This window comes from Peromyscus leucopus, chromosome 19, assembly GCF_004664715.2.
Source record: "Peromyscus leucopus breed LL Stock chromosome 19, UCI_PerLeu_2.1, whole genome shotgun sequence".
In the NCBI taxonomy this organism is placed as follows: domain Eukaryota; kingdom Metazoa; phylum Chordata; class Mammalia; order Rodentia; family Cricetidae; genus Peromyscus; species Peromyscus leucopus.
In genome coordinates this window covers 53,522,371-53,541,642 of record NC_051079.1, presented here as the reverse complement: position 1 = coordinate 53,541,642, position 19,272 = coordinate 53,522,371, and the positions used below count along the sequence as shown (strand labels likewise).

Here is a 19,272-nt window from a genome sequence, read left to right as displayed (position 1 = left end):
TGGAAATGGGCAAAGGGGTGCAGAGATCAGCTTTTCACTCCTGTACATGTACCCTCAATGGGTGGCTTGGCCTTCCACCAAGGCCAGATGTGAATTGTGAAGCAGAAATGTTCTTTTTTTAAAAAAAAAAAATCTCCCGTTCATAATACCTCACACAGTGTGTAGCTCTATAGATGAAGAAGGGTGGGTGGAAGAGTGGCGTCATGATTAGTGTGAATTGTCCACTTGACACACTGTGAATCAGCTGAGAAGTCTCCCAATGAGCCAACATCTGAGTTGAATTAATCTACAGGCATATGGGGGGGGGGAGCGTGCCGTGATTATGGTGATCATTAGTTGAAGACCCAACCTAAAAGTGGCTAGCATCATTCTGGACCGTATAAAAGAGAAGACCGTGATCTGAGTATAAAGTCATGCCCTCATGTGTCTCTGCTCTTGACTGGATCTGACCAGCTGCTTCCATCCCCTGCCACCTCGATGGCCCCACAGTGACAGGCTATGACCTGGAATTGGGAGCGAAAACAAGCCCGTGCCGTGGTCCCCTAAGTTGCTTCTGTCGGGGTATTTTATCACAGCCACAGGGAACAAAACCTGCACAGACGGGTGCCCTGGCAGTGGACGCGTGCTTGAGAAGGATGGATGGCTCTGTGCAGAGGATTGAGTTCTGCCCTTCGTGGTGGAAAGGCGACTCCTTAGCTAGAGATACCCTCACAGCAGAGAGGAAAGAACCCCTACAGAAACAGACAACGGCTCTCTACGTCTAGCGGGTTTGTAGATACACAAGGACAGTGGATGGTGGCCGTCTCTCCTGGCTGAGTGATGCAGCCATTGGAAGGAGGACTCATCCCCTTCCAGCTGTCCTCTCCTGCAAAGCCCTGTTTTCGGACCCCATGTGCTGGGCCCCACTCCGCTGGGCCGTGCTCCCCCTGAATACTGCACTGTCCGAGATGGGGAAAGGCAGTCAGTGGTGTGCGAACTGCTGTCTGAGTGTGAGAATTTGTGCAGCGTGTGAACTTTGGCCCTTGGGGAAACAATAAAATCACGCCAGACTTATAGAGCCGCCCTTCTAGAAAGCACCAGCAAATGCACACATTTCCACACATGAAAGCTGCTAATTAAAGGGCCATAACACGTGTTTTCACACACTTGGATGTCTAAAAACAGCTGTCCCCAAAGAGTAGCAGGGCTCTGTCTGTGTCCCTTCCACTCCCCCGTGACCCTGGGTCATTCTGGATCAACCCGAGGACCATAAAATCGCAACACCTACCCCTTAGACCTCCCGTGGTCGTTCTCTGTACCCCATGCCCAGAGACTGCCCTTTAGTGCCATCTCTCCAGGCATGTGCCCTGCCAGCCTCCCAGATGGAGCTGAGCCTGTGTCTTTTCCCAGGGCACGAGGAGAAGGCCGAGAACGAGGTGAGAGCCGGGACTTGCTGCGCGACGTGCAAGGAGTTCTCGCAGATGAAGCAGACGGTGCTGCAGCTGAAGCAGAAGGTACACTGAGCTCGGCAAGGGGCAGGGTGAAGCCGGTGTCGGGGTTTGGGGAACAGCGGCTGGGTGAGAAAACAGACCGCCCTAGCTGAGCGTTGCGGTTAGCGTCAGCCAGACGGGAACTCTGGATGTTTCCCCGCTCCAGAGCTGCTGGCCACCTAAACAGCAACGGAACACAAGGCGAAGACCCAAGGAGGGCGTTACTCTATCAGGCCTGGCAATGGGTACATACAAAGTCATTGAAAAAGTAGAAGTCATTAATACTTCTTGTAGAAGGTATCGATTCGCGGCTCCGGGCAGACCTAGGCAATGCTATTTTTATCTGTTTTATTCATTGAAAACGTTCTCTCTCAAAAGTTCTCTCTCTCTTCTGTAAACCGGCGGCATCCTGTGGTGCCTTCATTTTCTCGTGTAACTTTATGGTCTGGGGGAAAATATGCATCTAGGAAATCAGTCCTCTGAGTGCTTCATGTCACCAGGAGTGAGGACCAACTCCCTTTCTGAAAGACTCCGCCTGATGAGTTGGGCACCAGGGCGCTGCTAATGTCATCCAGCTGTGAGGAAGGGCTTCATGATAGGTCTTAGCAGCCTGGATTCTTGGGTGACTCTCCTGGCTCGGTGTTTATCACACCTGAGGTCAGTACACTTACTGGCTTTGTCAGCCACTCTGAAACGGTTCTTCAGCTGCCCAAACATAAACGTACGGCTTTGTTTGTTTAATCACTTCCACTCAAGGCTCTCAGGAGATCAAAGTGGTGTGTATAATCTGTTTAACTTTGGCAGCCAGTTATTCTAAAGGGTAAAAGGGTAAACATGAGACACCCTCTCTTCCACGGCCAGAAGAGTGGCAGCCGCCCTAATGAGAAACCCAGCTACCAGCTAAACCATGGGAACAAGGGGCCGAGAAGGGAAGCGGCGTTTCCGACCTCTGATGCACGGGCTGGTGAGGTCATGACCGACGTTAGCAGAGGCTTGTATGGATCTGGATGTTACACAGTTGTATAGTCCAGAGGAAATCATGGACCTCATCATAAATAGCTCGTGATATACTAGGCAGAAAACCTTGTCTGTGTGCCAGGATAAACAAAGGGAAAGAAGAGATATCTACAGCTATCCCCAGGTGACACTTGAATTGATGTTAACATCTTTAGAGGAAACCCAGAAGGTTTGTAGAAGCATTAAGCTTGCCTTTCATAGGCTAGAGCATCAGGCGTGGGGGAGGTAGCTGATTATGGTCTCAAGGCACAAAGCTGGCTTCACTTTCCTTCCCTGGAAATAACCTATGACCTTACACAAATTCTTTCCAGCTGGAGTGGTTTTAAGGCACTTGATATTGTGAGCTCTTCGCAAACTAGTTGCTGGGTTTGGCCTTCTCTTAATTGCCCACCAGTATTGTATGTTCCAAGCAAGCCGACTTATGTTGAGATACATAAGACCCTCAGAGGTTCGCTGACATTTTCGAGGAATCATGAGGTTATCTCAGCCTTTATTCTCTCTCTCTCTCTCTCTCTCTCTCTCTCTCTCTCTCTCTCTCTCTCTCGTGGTTCGGTTGATCAAGTATTGCTCTACCTTGTGCCTCACTGTCCCCATGCACACGGCCTGAGCCCTGGCATTTGTGGAGCATTAGAAGGAGTGATGCTTTATGTGTATGTATGGGGGTATGTGCCTGCATATGTGTGCAGGGTTGTTTACCTGTCTGCGTGCCTGTGTGGAGGCCAGAAGTCAATATTAGTTGTCTTCCTGCATCATTCTCCAACTTGTATTTTGAGACGGAGTCTGCCACCAAACCCGGAGCTTGCCATTTCAGCTAGACAGGCTGGCTAGCAAGTCCCCGGGATCTGTCTGTCTCCATCACCCCAGAGCAGGGCTATAGATGTGTGCTTCTCTGCCCTGCATTTATATGAGTGCTGAGGATCCTGGCTCAGGGCAAACACTTGCCCACTGAACCTTTTTCCTTATCCCTATTTCTTTTTCCTTTCCTTTCTTTTCCTCCCTTCCCTTTTCTTTCCTTTTCCTTTTCCTTTCTTTTCTTCTTACCCTCCCTTTCCTTTCTTCTTCCTCCCTTCTTCTTTCAAACAGGTCTCATCTGTAACCAACCTGGCCTTGAACGAACTATATGCAGTAGAGGATGACCTTGAACTTTTGATCTTCCTGCCTCTGCCTCCCAAGTGCTGGGGTCACAGGCACGTGTCACCATACCCAGCTGAGGGTCAATTCTCTTTAAAAGATACCTCCTGGAATATATGGCTTCCTGACACATGGGAAGCAGTTTTATATGCAAAATCTCACTTAACTGTCACCATAGCCTTGTAAGAAGCATGCTAGCATTCCCAGAGATGCAGTGCATACTCAAGAGGTCAGACCTAAAAATCCACACCTTCTCCTGAAGCCTGGTGTAGATCCTGATTTGCTTTGAACATCCACTTGCTACTGCTGATACCATCTGTTCTTTTCATAGAACACGAGGCATTTATTTGCCCGGATAAACATTGTCCAAGAAGTGGTTATATGAGGAGGGAGGTGCTGGAGAGCAGCCAACCCCACAGTATGAGGTGGTGTGCACACATGTTGAACTACACCATGAGCATACAGGAGTCAGAATTCTAGCCACAGAAAATGCTCCAGGCTAAATCCTTTGGCTCTTCAGGATCAGTCGGAAAAGAAAGCCACATAAAACAGCAACATGCAGGATACAAGGAACCTGCAAGACCTGTTGTCATTTTTTTTAACTAGCAAGGTTAACCGCAGTGTTCAAGTGAGGATCGCTGGGTGGTGGATTGCTTGGTTAATGTAGACATTATGTACAAGTCAGGACAGTGGGTACGTTTTAAGGAAAGGAGGAGAGTGGTGGAGGGCACTTAGGGAAATTTGGGAGGGCCGGGAGGTCTACAGGTTGGCTTGAGTGTTCACTGAGCATGCTTGCTTTAGTCAGTGTCTAAGCTACATATATTAGTTCTATGAAACGTCCTGTTTGGGGCTTATACCATCCCTTCAGACCTCACTGCTTCTTCCCCTTCATTTTTTTTTTAAGTCAGAAAAGGAATGTGATTTGATAAGAAAGGGAGCTTGGGGACAGGTAAAGTACCTGCCATTCAGCTTTGGTTGATGGAGGAAGAGTGAGAGTCTACAGCCTATTGGTTTCTCTTTAGAAATGTACTCCCATGGCTAGATGGACTGCAGGAATGAGGCAGCTATTGAGGACCAGGGGAGAAAGACCCCAAAGAGTGAGGTATAGCGCATCAGCAAGCCTGCTCAGCAGCTCAGAACCCACCAGTGTGCTCCGCCTCCGAAGGCCACTGTACAGGGAGCAGGGCACCTCTCCTCTCCTACCCGGCCACCCACAGTTAGCCCATAGTGAGCAGTCAAGGTGATGTCACAAGGATTTGATGAGCGCCCACTCTGCCTTACAGTAGCCTGAGCGACGAGGAAATACAAACAGTATGGAGTAAGGTCCTGCCTCATCAAGTAAGTTGACATTTTACCAAGAAACCAAGCCAACAGCGTGACTTAATGGTGAATGGAGGGAATGGGGAGGTAGCCAAGCTTGAGAAGTCGGAGGTCAGTGAGGTGCACACCGTGAGCAGGCTCACTGCGATCCTGGTTCACTTTCCTACAGAGCACATATGCAGGGTCTGAACTGACTTCCCCAGCTGTATCACACACCACACACACACACACACACACACACACACACACGCACACGCACACGCACACGCACACGCACACGCACACACACGCACAAATACATGTCATAACATTTTTAAAGAAAATGTACATATGCACCATGAAATTGTATTGAACCACAAAGAGTAATAATTTCCAGAGAGATAGGTGCACTGGAGATGAGCATGTTTAGTGAAATGAGCTAGACTCAGACAAAAAAAAAAAAAAATGCATGCTTTCTTGGGTAAGTTTCTATTGCTGTGATAAAGACCATGATTAAGTAACTTGTGGTGGAAAGGGTTTATTTGATTATATATAACTCAACCAAGGTCCAGCATGAGGGGAAGTCAGGACAGGAACCTTGAGGCAGGAACTGAAATGGGTCATGGAGGAACACTGCTTACCACCTCGTTCATGATGCCTTTATCATCCTGCTTTCTTACACAACCAAAGACCGCCTGCCCAGAGGTGGTACTGTCAACAGCGGGCTGGGCCCTTCCACAGCAATTATTAATCAAGAGCATGCCCCACAGACTCGCCTACAGGACACTCTTCTGCGGGCATTTTCTCAGCTGATCCTTCTTCCAAAATGACCAAAGATGGTCAAGTTGACAAAAAACAAACCAGAACGAATGTTTTCTCACATTTGCGATTTTTAGATTGTACATAGATACATAAAGATATTCATGCATGTATGTGTGTGTGTGCATGCATATGTCCGTGTGTGTGTGTGTGTGTGTGTGTGTTGTGTGTGTCATGAAAGCAGAAGATAGACTTGAGGAAAGAAGATGAGAGGGAGGAAAAAGAGGCTCATTGGGGTGAATATAGTACCAAGTACATGATGGACTTGGAAGAAGTGGCCTTTATGAAAGGAGATAACACATGTTAAATACAATGTCAAATTAATTATTGTCCATAAGAGATTTACAGCAGTGCCTGCTGCCTGGATCAAGCTCTGTATCTACCAAGCACGTGCTGAACATTAACAGTGAGCGTTCTGTATTTGGTATTCTGCCAGCTCATGCCAACAGCTCTCCAGAGCAGATGCTTTTAATACAAGAAAAATCTGATCTGAGAGAATAACAATGGGAAGTCCATTGATGGACACTCAGGAGAAGTACAGGCCCTGCTCATGTTGCTAAAGTCTTGCCTCCAAACACTCCCACCCCACAAGCCCACTCCCTGATATTTCTGGAAGAATGTAGCTGGTCACACCCACTACCTTTCCTTTCCACTTGCCTTAGGAGTATGGAGCCTACAGGCTGCAGGAACATCAGGGTTGTATTCACTGGCTAATTTTATAACTTGAATACAACTTGAACATTGGAGTTAACCAAAAGGAAAAAGCAACAGGAGCCGTGTTAAAAAACCCAGCCACAGTAGATCTCCATCCCAAGCCAGACGACAGGATTTTGAATATGAAGATGTCATCATCTAGTGACACACTTCTCATCTTGTAGATGTGGAGGTGAAAATGTGGAAGGCTAGAAGACTTTCCTGAAGTTGCCTCCTGGGCACAGAGCCAGGAGTGAGTGCAGGCAGAACCTTTCCACTGGGCAGTAACCATGGCTGGACACTGGATCCAGGCATCCATTTCTGTGTGCAGCAGCCCTCATGGGCAAATGTTACCAACTTGTTTATAACAAGAACGAGACCCTACGGATGGACCTTGGCAAGGCTGACATTTCAGTGTTGTTCTTTCCAAAGCCAGAGTCCCATACTAGGATTCATATCTCCATGTCTCAACTGGTGGCTGGTGGCTGGTGGCTGGATTAGGCTTCAGTGGCCAGAGTTGAGCCATGGTCCCAGAGAGTGTGTTTACTTTTGTTACTCCATCATGTTCTTATATTCATTTTCAAGTTGTCGCTGTCTACAAGACAGCAGCAGCATTTTATTCAACACCAGATCACAGCAGTGTCCTCTTATGACTCTAAACCGTGAGACCTGATCTGAAATAATGCAATGCTGATTCTCAGGGCACACAAGGCTGCCTCCACCCATCTCCTCTATCCGTGAGGAAATTAACTTTGCAGCTGTTCGGTTACCATCAAAGCTTTCCCAGATTCACAGGTTGCCCGACTTCAATGAATGCTAATGTCACTGGTCCATGCAGTCTTCTGGCTTCCTCTAGGATGAGAAATCCAAGAGAGCAAGCAGAGTGGTATCCTCAGAACCAACAGTCTCAGGAGCTACCCACTACCACCTTTATCACACTCTGTTCATTAGAAACAGATAACCAATCCAACAATGAAAACAAGCCTTACCTTTGAAAGGAGTGTTGAAGAATTTGTGGACACTTTTTTAAGCCACCCAAGTTTCTACTGCCCATTTGTTCTGAAGGTTGTCCCTGAATGTATGTATGAACGGCCACCCACAGTCTTGTTCCTGGTTCCCAGGACTGAACATTCTTTAAGGGAAGGGGCCATGTCTTGGTAACCGCTGAATCCATAAAACAAAGCACAGGTCCTGGCATACAATATATAATAAATATATGTTTGAGTTATAAAGTAGTTACTTGAAAGGATTGGAAGTACAAAGCCAGTATGTTTTATTAGTCATAGTAACTGTGTTCTGTGGATCCCGGCAACTCTCAATGTCCTGGCTTCAACCACTGGCTCACTGAGAAAACTCATGCAAGAAGTTTGCGCTGGACAGCTCCTCAGCTAGACAGGATCTCTCTGGCCCCTTTGCACTCTGACTAGCTACAGTTAAGAGCAAAATCGTGAGAAGATCTTGCAGCCTCTACCAAAGACTCTAACATAGACTTCCTCACGGAACAATGCTGACTTCCTGCTCCCTTGTCTTTATAGATTGCTCAGCTTCCCAACAGTGCTGCTGAACTGGGCAAGTACGTCAATGGTGACAAGGTGCTGGCCTCAAACACCTACCTTCCAGGACCTCCTGGCCTGCCTGGGGGGCAGGGCCCTCCTGGTGAGTATGAAGAAGAGCTTAGGAAGCTGGTGGCATTTCTGCCCTCTCCACGCACTAGAACACAGGCTGACTGGGAGCTCACATACACCAAGGTTGGACAGGGCTCTCTAGCTTCCTCTAGTTCTCACAGGTGAAAGCTGATGTGCAGGGCAACGTGCCTGTACAATGACAGGCCATGGGGGAGTTAGGTTCTGTAGCTTGGGAAGAAAGGGTTAATTTTCTGAGATCAGATAAGACTCCTAATGGTCGTTTTAAAACCCAATAATGGTACCACACACCTGGAATTCCAGTACTCAGGAATCAGTGGAAGAAGGATCATGAGTTAGAATCTAGACTGGGCTACATGGTGAGATCCTATCTCAAAAACAATTAAGTTAATGAGAAGCCCCATGAAGACTATTATTTAAGTTCTTCCATGGTGATGTATTGTGTCCCACCAATATACTGTGTCTCCCAATAAAATTTACCTGAGGATCAGAGGAAAGAGCCAGCCAGTATATTAACATAGAAGTAAGGCAATTGTAGCACATGCCTTTAATCCTATCACTTGGGAGGCAGGGATCTGTCTGGATCTCTGTGAGTACAAGGCCACACTGGGAACAGAACCAGGCATGGTGATACATGCCTTTAATTCCAGCACTAACCATAAAGGTCTGGAGGTCTGTACAGATAGACAGGAAGTGACAGAGCTGGGCAGGAAGAAGAAGTGATGTAGCTGGGCTGAGAGAGCAAGTGAGAGAACAGAACAGAAAGGCATATAGGTATGGTAGACAGGAAGTAGCTCGCTTTTTGAAGCTGCGGAGTTGGTGAGGTGAGGTTAGCTGTGGCTTTTCCTATTCCTCTAATCTCTCTCAGACTTTAACCCCAATTTCTGGCTCCAAGTTTTTTATTAATAAGACCTTTTAGCAATTTGTCTACATTCTTCCTAGGAAAACCTTAACATACAGAGTAGTAAACTCATAAAATCATTCATTTTGCAGAATCGCAGCCAGCCCCATAGCCACCTTCCCCAGTTCTTTGTCTACCTTCTTTTCTTGCTTAACACATTTCCAGTGATATTCTTATTCCTATTATATTGTAAGTGGGATTTGTTGAAGTATAGATCACACAATGAGGGTAGGCCATTCCAGGGTTGAGTTTTACCTTTTGACAAGTATAGACTCCCCTGTTAATTATGCTCCACACCAACCTCACAATACAGGAAGTTTCCACCATCCACAAAGTTCCCTTGAGGCATGGACCACCATGTGCTCTCCCCATACCAGCTCCAGATATCCACCAACTGCTTTCCTTCACCAAGGCTTTTCCATTCCCAGAATGCATTTCAGAGGACCCGCACAGCTTATGTTCGGTATGGCTGTCATTTTTCTATCAGCACATGGTTTCAGAGATTCTCCCTTACTTTGTTAGAAGATACAGTGAGAACTTATTTCTTCAAGTTCTGAGGTGTTTTACACTTTATTGTGAACCTCTCCATATACATTAGTAGAGTCTTTCACACTGGTACAAGAAATGACATTAGTATTAGTAGGTAGCACTAGACCATGGCTGTCTGGTGCCTTGTTATCAACTCAGCAGTGTGCTGGGTCTGACCTCTGATGTCCTAGCTGGGAAGAGGTGACATATAATGACTACAGAGGAAAGTAAGCCAGACTTACCCCTGGAACCCTAGCACTGAGGAGGCTGAGGCAGGAAATGGCTGTGCATTTGAGACCAGCCTGGGATGGAGAGTGAGATTCCGTCTCAAAAAAAAAAAAGCAAACAAACAACAACAAACAAAATCAAGAAAGGGATTTAGCTTCCTCCCAGTCAGAACACAGGAGCTTTTTATTATCAAGGCTGCAGGGAGATAGCATGTAGCTTGCAGTCGGAGGTGGGCATTGGAGGATTGAACTGGTCAAGGGAGATTGGTAAACTATGAGAATGGGAAGGGCATGGCCAAGCTATCAAAAGATCAGTAGGAAGGCTAAGTTTTCTTTCTGAAGGATTCTGTGCTTTCTGTCTAGCATGTCTTAACCCCCTGGTTTCCACTACTGGCCTGAGGCTCAGTCTCCACAGAAGAACTGCCCCAGGACTTTGGTGTAACCTCCTGTTCATCCCCTGATGTGAATATTCTCAGTGTCATGGCAGAAGATCCTCACACTGGTATCCTCTTGCTTCTTCTAAGTAGGCAGGGGCTCTCTCCTTACAAGTGATTCCGTGGCCCCAGGCTCTCTATAAGTGGCTGCTCTTGCTTTGCATCTCCAGGCCAGTCCACATGTCACCTGAACAGGGACAGCTGCAGGAGCAGGGAAGCCATTGGCTGTTGGTTTTCTTAACAAATGACTCACTAGTTTGCCATCCGGTTCTGCCATCTGGTTTCAAACCTGGTTTGAGCTGTCCAGGGTCCTTGAGGGAAACAGTCTGATTGCAGATGAATGAGCTTTTGCGATGCATGAGGAATTTCTCGTTTATTTCTAGACTTGGGTTGCTTTCCACTGAGATGTATTGGGGTGGCTAGAGAGCTCATGAGGTTCTCTCTCCTTTAAGCAGAAGTTCCACCCAGAGCCCATCATGAATTGAGTACTGAACAGCAGCACAGGAGACTGCACTGGAGTGGTCCTTTGGCTTTGGAGATGAGAGGCCGGCTCTCTGGCCTCCACTGTTATAACAAGGTCTTTCCATGGGCATATCAAGGTCCTACATTTTAAAGGCACTTGACATACAGTGACCTCTGACACTTACTGGTTAGGTAGCTGCAGGTGACATCTCACTGCTAGCTTATGGACATAGAATAATTACGGGAGCGATCTGTCCCCCTTCCCAAATAAACGATTTCAGTATGTACCTGGAATGGGTATTGAGAGTTGGGACATGAGATATGTTTGAATGAAGCATTGGCTGCCTTCATCTTTGCCATAATTATTCTGTGAACTAGAAATGACTTCTCTAAATATGAAAAGCCTAAGGTCTTTGGCTGTTTGTTTTGTTTTTCCGGAGAGTGGAATTATCCTGTGCTGTCACTGTGTTCTGTTAGTAGGAACTGGTGATGAGTGAAAAGACAACTCAAAGGAGACAATATGGCACAGTAATCAACCCGGTCACTCCAGTGCGGTCATTTCACAGGAAAACTTTATAAGCAGTCCACTGACATGACCTCTGTGGGAGAGGGTGGATGAATAAGACACAGCCTGCACTCACTCGGGGCTCCTTATCTGAACTGAAGTCAAGTTTCATGTTCTCCCACATGCAGGATAATGACCCTGACCTTCCACCAAATGGAAAAAGTTAGCTCAAAATGGATGAAAGACCTAAACGTTAAAACACTGAAGTCATACAAAGTGGCATACTATGGATTTTGCAGTGATTTCTTAGACACGTTCCCAAAAGCAGAAACAGATGCAAGTGAAATCATCCCAAACTTTAAAACTTACCTGTATAAATGAAACCCTGAGAGGAGTCAAAAGGCAGCCCATAGGAAGAGAGAAAATTTTTGGATGCCATTTACCTAATGAAGGATTAGCATCTAGAATATGTTTTAAATAAGATAATTTAACAGCAGTAAAAGTCAAGCTGGTTCAAAAATGGGCAAAGAACTTGAATAGTCATTTCCTCAAAGAACATATACAAACAGCTAACAAAGCTGTGAAAATCACTCAATCTTATGAGTCATTAGAAGAATGCAAACCCAAACCACAGTAAGATAGTCCCCTTATACCCACTATCATAAGAAAAGGGGAAGGAAAGGTTAAGCATTAGTCAGTGTTAGGGCTTGGCTATACAGTGTTCCTTCTCAAGGTCCTTGTATGCTGGGGCTTGGTCCCTTGCTGGTGGCATTGTTTGGGGAGATGAGATCTGGAACAAGTCCCTGGGGCCATGTCCTAGGATGTGTCTTGTCCCCAACACTCCCCTGCCGCTTCTCTGCTTCCCATGCTGTGAGCTCTGCCATGCTCTTCACCATGGTGGACTGATAAGTCTGAAACCATGAGCCAAATTAAATCTCACTCTTGGGTTTTTCAGTTGGCATTTGATCACAGCAACAATAAAGCTAACTACTATAGGAAAACTGTAAGATGTAAAATAATGTAGCCACTGTGGGAAAGTAATTAACTAGAACTTTCATATGGGCCAGCAATCCCACTTCTGTGTATTTTTTCATGTCCATATACATCTAAGAGAATAGAAAGCAAGGTCTTGAAGCATTCAAGTACCCATGTCTATAACACTACTCTTCAGTGACCAATAGAGGCTACCCATTTACTATTTGGTGGGTGTCTAAAATAGTAAAATTGGTATATACATCCATACAAATGAACTCTTAGTCTACCTTTTGACATGATACATGAACTAGTCTTGGAGACATTATGTATTTAACCTAATTAGGAGACATTTCACCCAGTTTTTAAATTGAGCAGATACAGCCAGGCATGCTAGAGCACACCTGGAATCCCAGCACTTGAGAAGAGTTCTGTGTCCATAGAGATTTATTCTTACATGATGAAAACATTCTACAGCTCTGTGATACTGCTTTGTGAGGGCACCCAACCCTTGTAAATTACACATTTACAAATTTTTAAAATGAAAATCTTTGTATTATGTATTTTATGCACTTTTTTAAAAAAAAAAAAGTATTCTAACTGCCTATACCCTTTTCACATATCTTCCCTGGATAATGTTCAGGGTCAGAAGTAAGCGCTGTAGTCTGCATCAAGGTTCAGCCCCTCAACTTGAACATTTGTGACCCTCAGGAGGAAAGGCATTTCCTGGAGACCCCATCATGTGACAGACATTCTGTGTCCTGCATGCATGTCTTAAATGGCAGTGCAGAGGTACCTCTTCCTTTATTGCAAGCTCCACCCAGGCCAACGTGGCTGTTTCTAACTCTGTTCATAAAAGGTGGAGAAACCCCACAGGTTTCTGAATCAACCTCCATGACAAAATTATATGAGAAAGTTGGGTAACAACTATCATCACCCAGGTACAAAAATGGTCATGTAGCTAGTTCTTAAATACTCCCAATGCTCTGTTGATACAAGCCTCCAAAGAGAACTTTAGAAGACAAATTTTTATCTACAGAGATCCAACAGGTGGCCTTGGTGGGTGAATATGACTGTGTGAGGAGCTGGAAAAGAGCACAGACTTCAACCAAAGGGACACCTACTGATGCCCCAGACCATTGTGCCAGCAGCAGAACTAGGGTCTAATTTTACTTCTTCCTGTTTTCAAACTATGGCCAGAAACCCAGATATTGCAGGAAGTCTCCCAATCTTTAAGTAGTAGGAATATTCACAGGCAACAGTTGCTTATAAGACATACACCTGTATGTGATGAGTTCATGATGAAGTGGGCACTTAATTTTCACAGGGAAAGGAACTGAGATGATTTGGGGTGCACTGTCTGTTGTGTTTCACTGGGGTATCAGCAAAGCAAAAGAGCAGAAGCCTGGGTGATACAGCATCTCAGGGTCTGCTGAGGAAGGACAGGAGTCACGGGGTGGAGAGTGCCTTGGAGAAAGATGAGAATGAGCAAGTAGGGGATTGAACTTGGAGCAAAGGAAGCCGCGGCACGGTTTTCTCCCTTCAAATCCGGCTCCTTACAGAGCATTGGGAGGATTTAAGAACTAGCCATATGATGTAATCTAGTGTCTGGTTTATATGTGAGTCATCTTGGGGTCTGATTCTGCTGACTGTTATATCACTTGATAACTGCTTGTTTATTTTGCTCTTGCTTATTTATGTGTGTCAGTTTTGTTTTATCGTATGCTGCGCGTCATTTGTAGAGAAATGCTAAAGCCTGGGGAACTTGCCAATCACTCTCTGAGACAGGCCTCCTCTGTTGTCAGATCTGTAACAGGAAGTTGAGTCATGCTAATCCCGAGTTAAGTTACTTTGGGGTTCTGTTGTCACTATATTTTCCGTCAGTGCTTTGCAGTCTTCAAATGTTCAAATCCATGCTGTTCCTTTGTGCTGTGGGTATCCGTGGGTTTTCTCTGTATTCCACTCTCAGCTTTCTGAGGTCCCTACACAATTCTCTTGTCCGTTCTTCAGTCATAGATTCCTTTTACTTTATATTTCATGCTGGAGTTGTGGGAGCAGACACAGTTTCGCTTTTCTTTGTCCCGCACTTCTGGGCCTTAAATACCTAAGACCTCTTCTTCACGCTCATCCCCAGACAATCATGGACAGAACAGTATCTTCTACCATCCCCTCACAAGCATTGAGTATGTATAATGCCTACAGGAGAGAGCATTTGCTCCCCATCTTGGGGGATTGACGTTTTTATGGTAATGATTAAAGGTAGGAGAGTTCTATAGTTAAGAAACATTCCACTGAGCTTCTTAGCATGGGTGAAGAGTGAACACTATCAGTAGGAGGCAGAGGGCACAAGTTATGAGGCAAGAGTTGAGGCAAGTGTGAGAAAGGTGGAGGCCCAGCAGACTTTTAGTGCTTACTGCCTGTGAGGCACTATGCCATGTAATGTGTGTGCGTGTCTAAAATTCTATCTAATACAGCCATTGTATATTGGAGAATTTGATTCCCATTTGGAGATAAGAGACTAAGGTTTAGAGATCTCAAACAAGTTGTCAAGGATTCAAATGTAGCTCTCTTTGATGGTAAAAAATTTTTTTTCTGCTGGTGTGTGTGTGTGTGTGTGTGCAAGCATACACACATAGAGGCTAGGGGTCAAAATTTTGTTGTCTTCCTCTACCACTGTCTTCATCTTGCATTTCAGATAGACTGGCTGACCAGCAAGTCCCTAGGATTTTCCTGTATCAACCCACTCATCCTCTGGGAGGGACTGTGTTTATAGATATTCACCACCACACCAAACTCCTGCATGGGTACTACAGATCTGAGCTTGGATCTTCATTTTTATGCAGAAAGTATTTTATCCACTGAGCCATCTCCCCAGCCCCACAACCTTGCACTCTTAAGTACTCTGTAGATAATATCACATACTTCTGGGATCCAGGGATAGAGAGACACAGGGCAGGACAGGCTTAAAGAGGTAAAGCAAGCAGACCCGTGACTGAGCAGGGAGGCTGTGGAACTAAGGATCTACTGTAGGAACATTGTCAAGTTTCTGACTTGAGCAAAGAGGTGACAGATGGTCCAAAAAAAGAGAGAAAGGTGAAGTCACTTTTAAGTGTGTTGAGTTTAAATTTCCATGAACACAGTATAAATGCCACAAGGCAAAGAGCAGAGTTAAAAGGCAAATGTCTACAGTGACTCCTAGATTCTGTATTTGTCTTTATTATGGGGTAAGTGCTAATAAGATGTTCTTGATTACAGGCTCACCAGGACCCAAGGGGAGTCCTGGATTCCCTGGTATGCCAGGCCCTCCTGGACAGCCTGGCCCACGGGGCTCAATGGGACCTATGGGACCATCCCCTGACCTGTCTCACATTAAGCAAGGCCGGAGGGGCCCTGTGGTCAGTATCTCCTCTGAGACCCATGTAATACTTGGGGGAAATGGTTCTTGTTCTGTACATTTATTTTAGTTAAATCAGATGCTTGTGTCTTCTAGGGCCCACCAGGAGCACCAGGAAGACATGGCTCCAAGGTAAGTCTTGTAAATGGTTAACAGCTACAGGTCTGTCTCTAGCCACTTGGACATCCAATGAAGCTTGGCAAACCCTATTTACCATTGAAAGTTGAGACACAGATATACAAGTTGAGAATGGCAAACCCCACAGCCTATAATGCTTGAAAATCCTAAACTTTTAGAACATATGCAACATTGTGAGGGAAATGAATTTCAAGCTGGGTGTTGTGGTATAAGTCTTGTGTAGTTAGGATTACACTCATATTCCTCACTAATCTATGTTTTTTTTAGAATGACCTCACTTATTTAAGTGGAGAACCGCACACAGCTCCATTCTACACAGTGCTGGCTTCTCTCTAGAGCTGACAGCTGCTTGTCTCAGCCAGCAGCTGGTGTGCCTGCCTTACTTTCGAAAGGCTGGTGTTTCGCACACTTCCTAGAAAGACAAGATTCCTCATCAGATCTGGTTTGAAAATACATAGCCTTGTGAGAACTCAGCAGCCAAGCCATTCAACCCAAGCTGGCCAGTTCCAATAAGAGGCCCCCCTGAATCCAGCTCCAACTCTGAATTTATTCCCTGCAGGAGGACGGTGGTGGGTGGCGGGTGTCTAACCAGAGACAGTGGTGCTAACATCTGCATGCTCCAGAATGCTAACCCTCACCTTTCGGTTTTAGGGGGAGAGAGGAGCACCTGGGCCCCCAGGGTCTCCGGTAAGTTACACTGTCTGTCCTGCTTACCCAGTCGGGATGCTCTCAAGAGTGTGGCACTCATAAAATGGTAGAGCTGGGGCTGGTGAGATGACTCAGTGGGTAAAAGCACTTGTCATCAAGACTGATGACTTGAGTTCAATTCCCAGGACCCGAATGTTGGAAAGAGAGAACTGACTCCTGCAAGTCATCCTCTAACCTCCAAAGGAGTGATATACATATCCCCACACAAGTAAATAACATTTAAACATTTTTTTTAAAAAAAATATATGTGTGGGTGGAAGTTTCTGTGCCAACAGCCAGCTCCCAAAAAACCACACAGAAACTTATTATTAATTATAAATGCTCAGCCCATAGCTTAGGCTTGTTACTAACTAGCTCATACAACTTAAATTAACCCGTTTCTATTAATTTACATGCTGCTACATGGCTCATGGCTTGTTGCCTCATTTTCTGCATGACCTTCTCCCTCTGTGTTTGCCTAGTGACTCCACCCATCTTCTTCCCAGTGTTTTCTCAGTCTTGCTCTCCTGCCTAACCTCTTCCTGTCTAGTTATTGACTACTTGGCTCTTTATTAAAACAATGAGAGCAGCACATCTTAACAGTGTACAAAGGATTATTCCACAGCATGTATGAGTGGGTCTTAGTAGCAGAAGACACATTCAGCTGTCACTCAGGCAGTCGAGTCTGTGGTTAGGAAGAAAGCTGCAGATGCCTTAAGCAGCTCATTTGAATTTTTAAAATCTGTTTCCTGTTGTTACTTTTTCTTTGATCTTGACGATCTTTATGTGAAATATGTCCTCTGAAGCCCACTATGCCAGGAATCCATTTTCAAATGTATCATAAGATGTTTGGAAGAAAGGCTGAAGATGCAGCTGAGTCAGTATAGTGCATGGCATGCAGGCAAGGGGACCTGAATTCAATCCCTGGAGTCCATGTGAAAAAGCCAATATTATTAGAGTGCACTTGTAATCCTAGTTCTGAGGAGGCATTGCATAAAAATTAAAGCTTACCAAATATTATACATGATGAAGAATATCTAATAATAGAATAAGGAAGGTTTGATTAGGATCTTTCTAGACAAGAAGGAACAGCATACTCTCAGCTTCATTTAGTTGCCCCTCTTATAAACATATTAATAACTTCATTATTTTTTTAAGGAAGAGCAGAAAACATTTCAAACTCTTCCTTCCCTCTAAGCCCTTTGCATTCACTCCATTTAAATGTCCACCTCTGAGCCCAGTGGAAGCCTGTGGTGGTGAATCTGCATTTTACAGGTGGAGAAAGCTTAAACAGAGATATCAGGTAGTTTGCCATGAACACACAGCTCAGAAGAGGTTGGTTCAAATCCAGCAGAATCTTAACCTCTTGACCACTGCACTGACCTCCAGGTTTCTTTGGGAACTCCCCTGAGAAAGGAGAGGTGACTGTGTCACCAGTGTCCATGTGTGAGAAGAGGGACTGGAGGACAAGCCTGAGGATCCCAGGCTGCTCCTGCAGTCCTTAGATCTATCTACTCTATTTAAGCCACAGAGTTGGTTAGAAGGTAGTCACCCACGAGCCACAGGACTCACAGCAAGCCAATTTGCAGGATGCTGCCGTGACGAGTAGCTATAACTTCACAGCTTTGATTCCTCCCACGCGCACAGGGACCCCCAGGTTCTTTCGACTTCCTGCTGCTTGTGCTGGCTGACATCCGCAATGACATCGCCGAGCTGCAGGAGAAGGTGTTCGGACACCGGACTCACTCTTCAACGGAGGACTTCCCCCTACCTCAGGAATTTTCCAGCTACCCAGAGACTCTGGACTTTGGATCTGGGGATGACTCCTCCAGAAGAAGTGAAGCAAGAGACTCTGAGGCCCCCAGGAACTTTTATCCATAGCACGTCCCACGTCTTCATGGCACCAGAAGAGAAGCATAGCTTCGCCCAGTCATTGCATCGGAAGGAAAATACCACTGGAGGCCCAAAGCCTTTTGTCTGTACTGTCTTCCTGCCCTCTCTTGACTCTGCTTCCAAATTCTGTTTTCCAGGTACCCTGCACATCACACTGGCAACAGGAGGATGTTATGGTTAACATGCTCTTCTTGAAGAGCCACTGGGTGGTTATCATCAGGACCATCCTTGACATCCTAGTTCTTCAGGAGCTTTTGAATTTCTAAGTTAACTGTTCCCACAGAATCTTACATTTTGACACAGTGCCAAAAGGGGAGGCAAAGTGGGCTCTTGAAGTGTAAGGTTCATCCTAAAAAGAAAATTGTGTTCCAAATACTTGACTGTTCACCCTTTACAGTCGGGAGTATGGCTCTTCAGTTAAAGGGGGATTGAAGGAGCACAATGTAGATTGATGTTGACAAAAAAAAAAAATGACTTTTGCTTCCCAACATCACAGATTTCAAATTCTGCATCCTATTTTCCAGGCTTCTTATTTTATATTTAGTTACAGAAACAAAAGAATTAAAAAAGAAGTACAAAATGCCCTGGCACTGACCAGGTGGCCAGAAGTTCCCCCAGACCCTGATCCTGGCTGAATCAAGGCTGGAGGGAAGTTGTTGGCCTGGAATCTTGGCAAAGGGTGACAGGGAGGCATTGAGGAGGGCTTCACTAATGCTTGGTCACCAGAGGCAAGTTAATCTGCTCTTAAGACACTTGGAGTTCTCATCCCCAGCCAGTCAAGCTAACCAGTGCCCTGGGAATAATGCACAGCTGAGAGATCTCTGAGACAGAGAAGGGGAAGAGATTTTTTTTCTAACTTGACCTAATTTTCCACTATTTTCCCCTGATTTGGTTAAAATCCCTGTTCTAGGTCTCCTTGACTTTTTCTCCTGGGCCAGATGGAGATGGCTTGGAGGGATGCACATTCTCCAGTGTCTCCCCGAGTCCTTTCTTAGAGTAATTCTGGATTCCCCAGGGACTCACGTTCCCAGAAAGGAACAAGAGGCCAGGCTCCTTCCTT

The 19,272-nt window shown here is 45.6% G+C and overlaps 1 protein-coding gene across 1 annotated transcript in view; it reads left to right on the top strand.

The window, feature by feature from the left end:
- Positions 1-18,670, top strand: part of Ccbe1 (collagen and calcium binding EGF domains 1) — a 248,035-nt gene extending 229,365 nt beyond the window's left edge. The window contains exons 6-11 of the mRNA XM_028860372.2: positions 1,390-1,493; positions 7,964-8,084; positions 15,356-15,495; positions 15,591-15,626; positions 16,284-16,319; positions 17,967-18,670. Of these exons, the coding sequence (XP_028716205.1) occupies positions 1,390-1,493; positions 7,964-8,084; positions 15,356-15,495; positions 15,591-15,626; positions 16,284-16,319; positions 17,967-18,200 (671 nt within the window). The 3' untranslated portion in view covers positions 18,201-18,670. The remainder of the gene's footprint in view (positions 1-1,389; positions 1,494-7,963; positions 8,085-15,355; positions 15,496-15,590; positions 15,627-16,283; positions 16,320-17,966) is intronic.
- Positions 18,671-19,272: the final 602 nt, after the last annotated feature.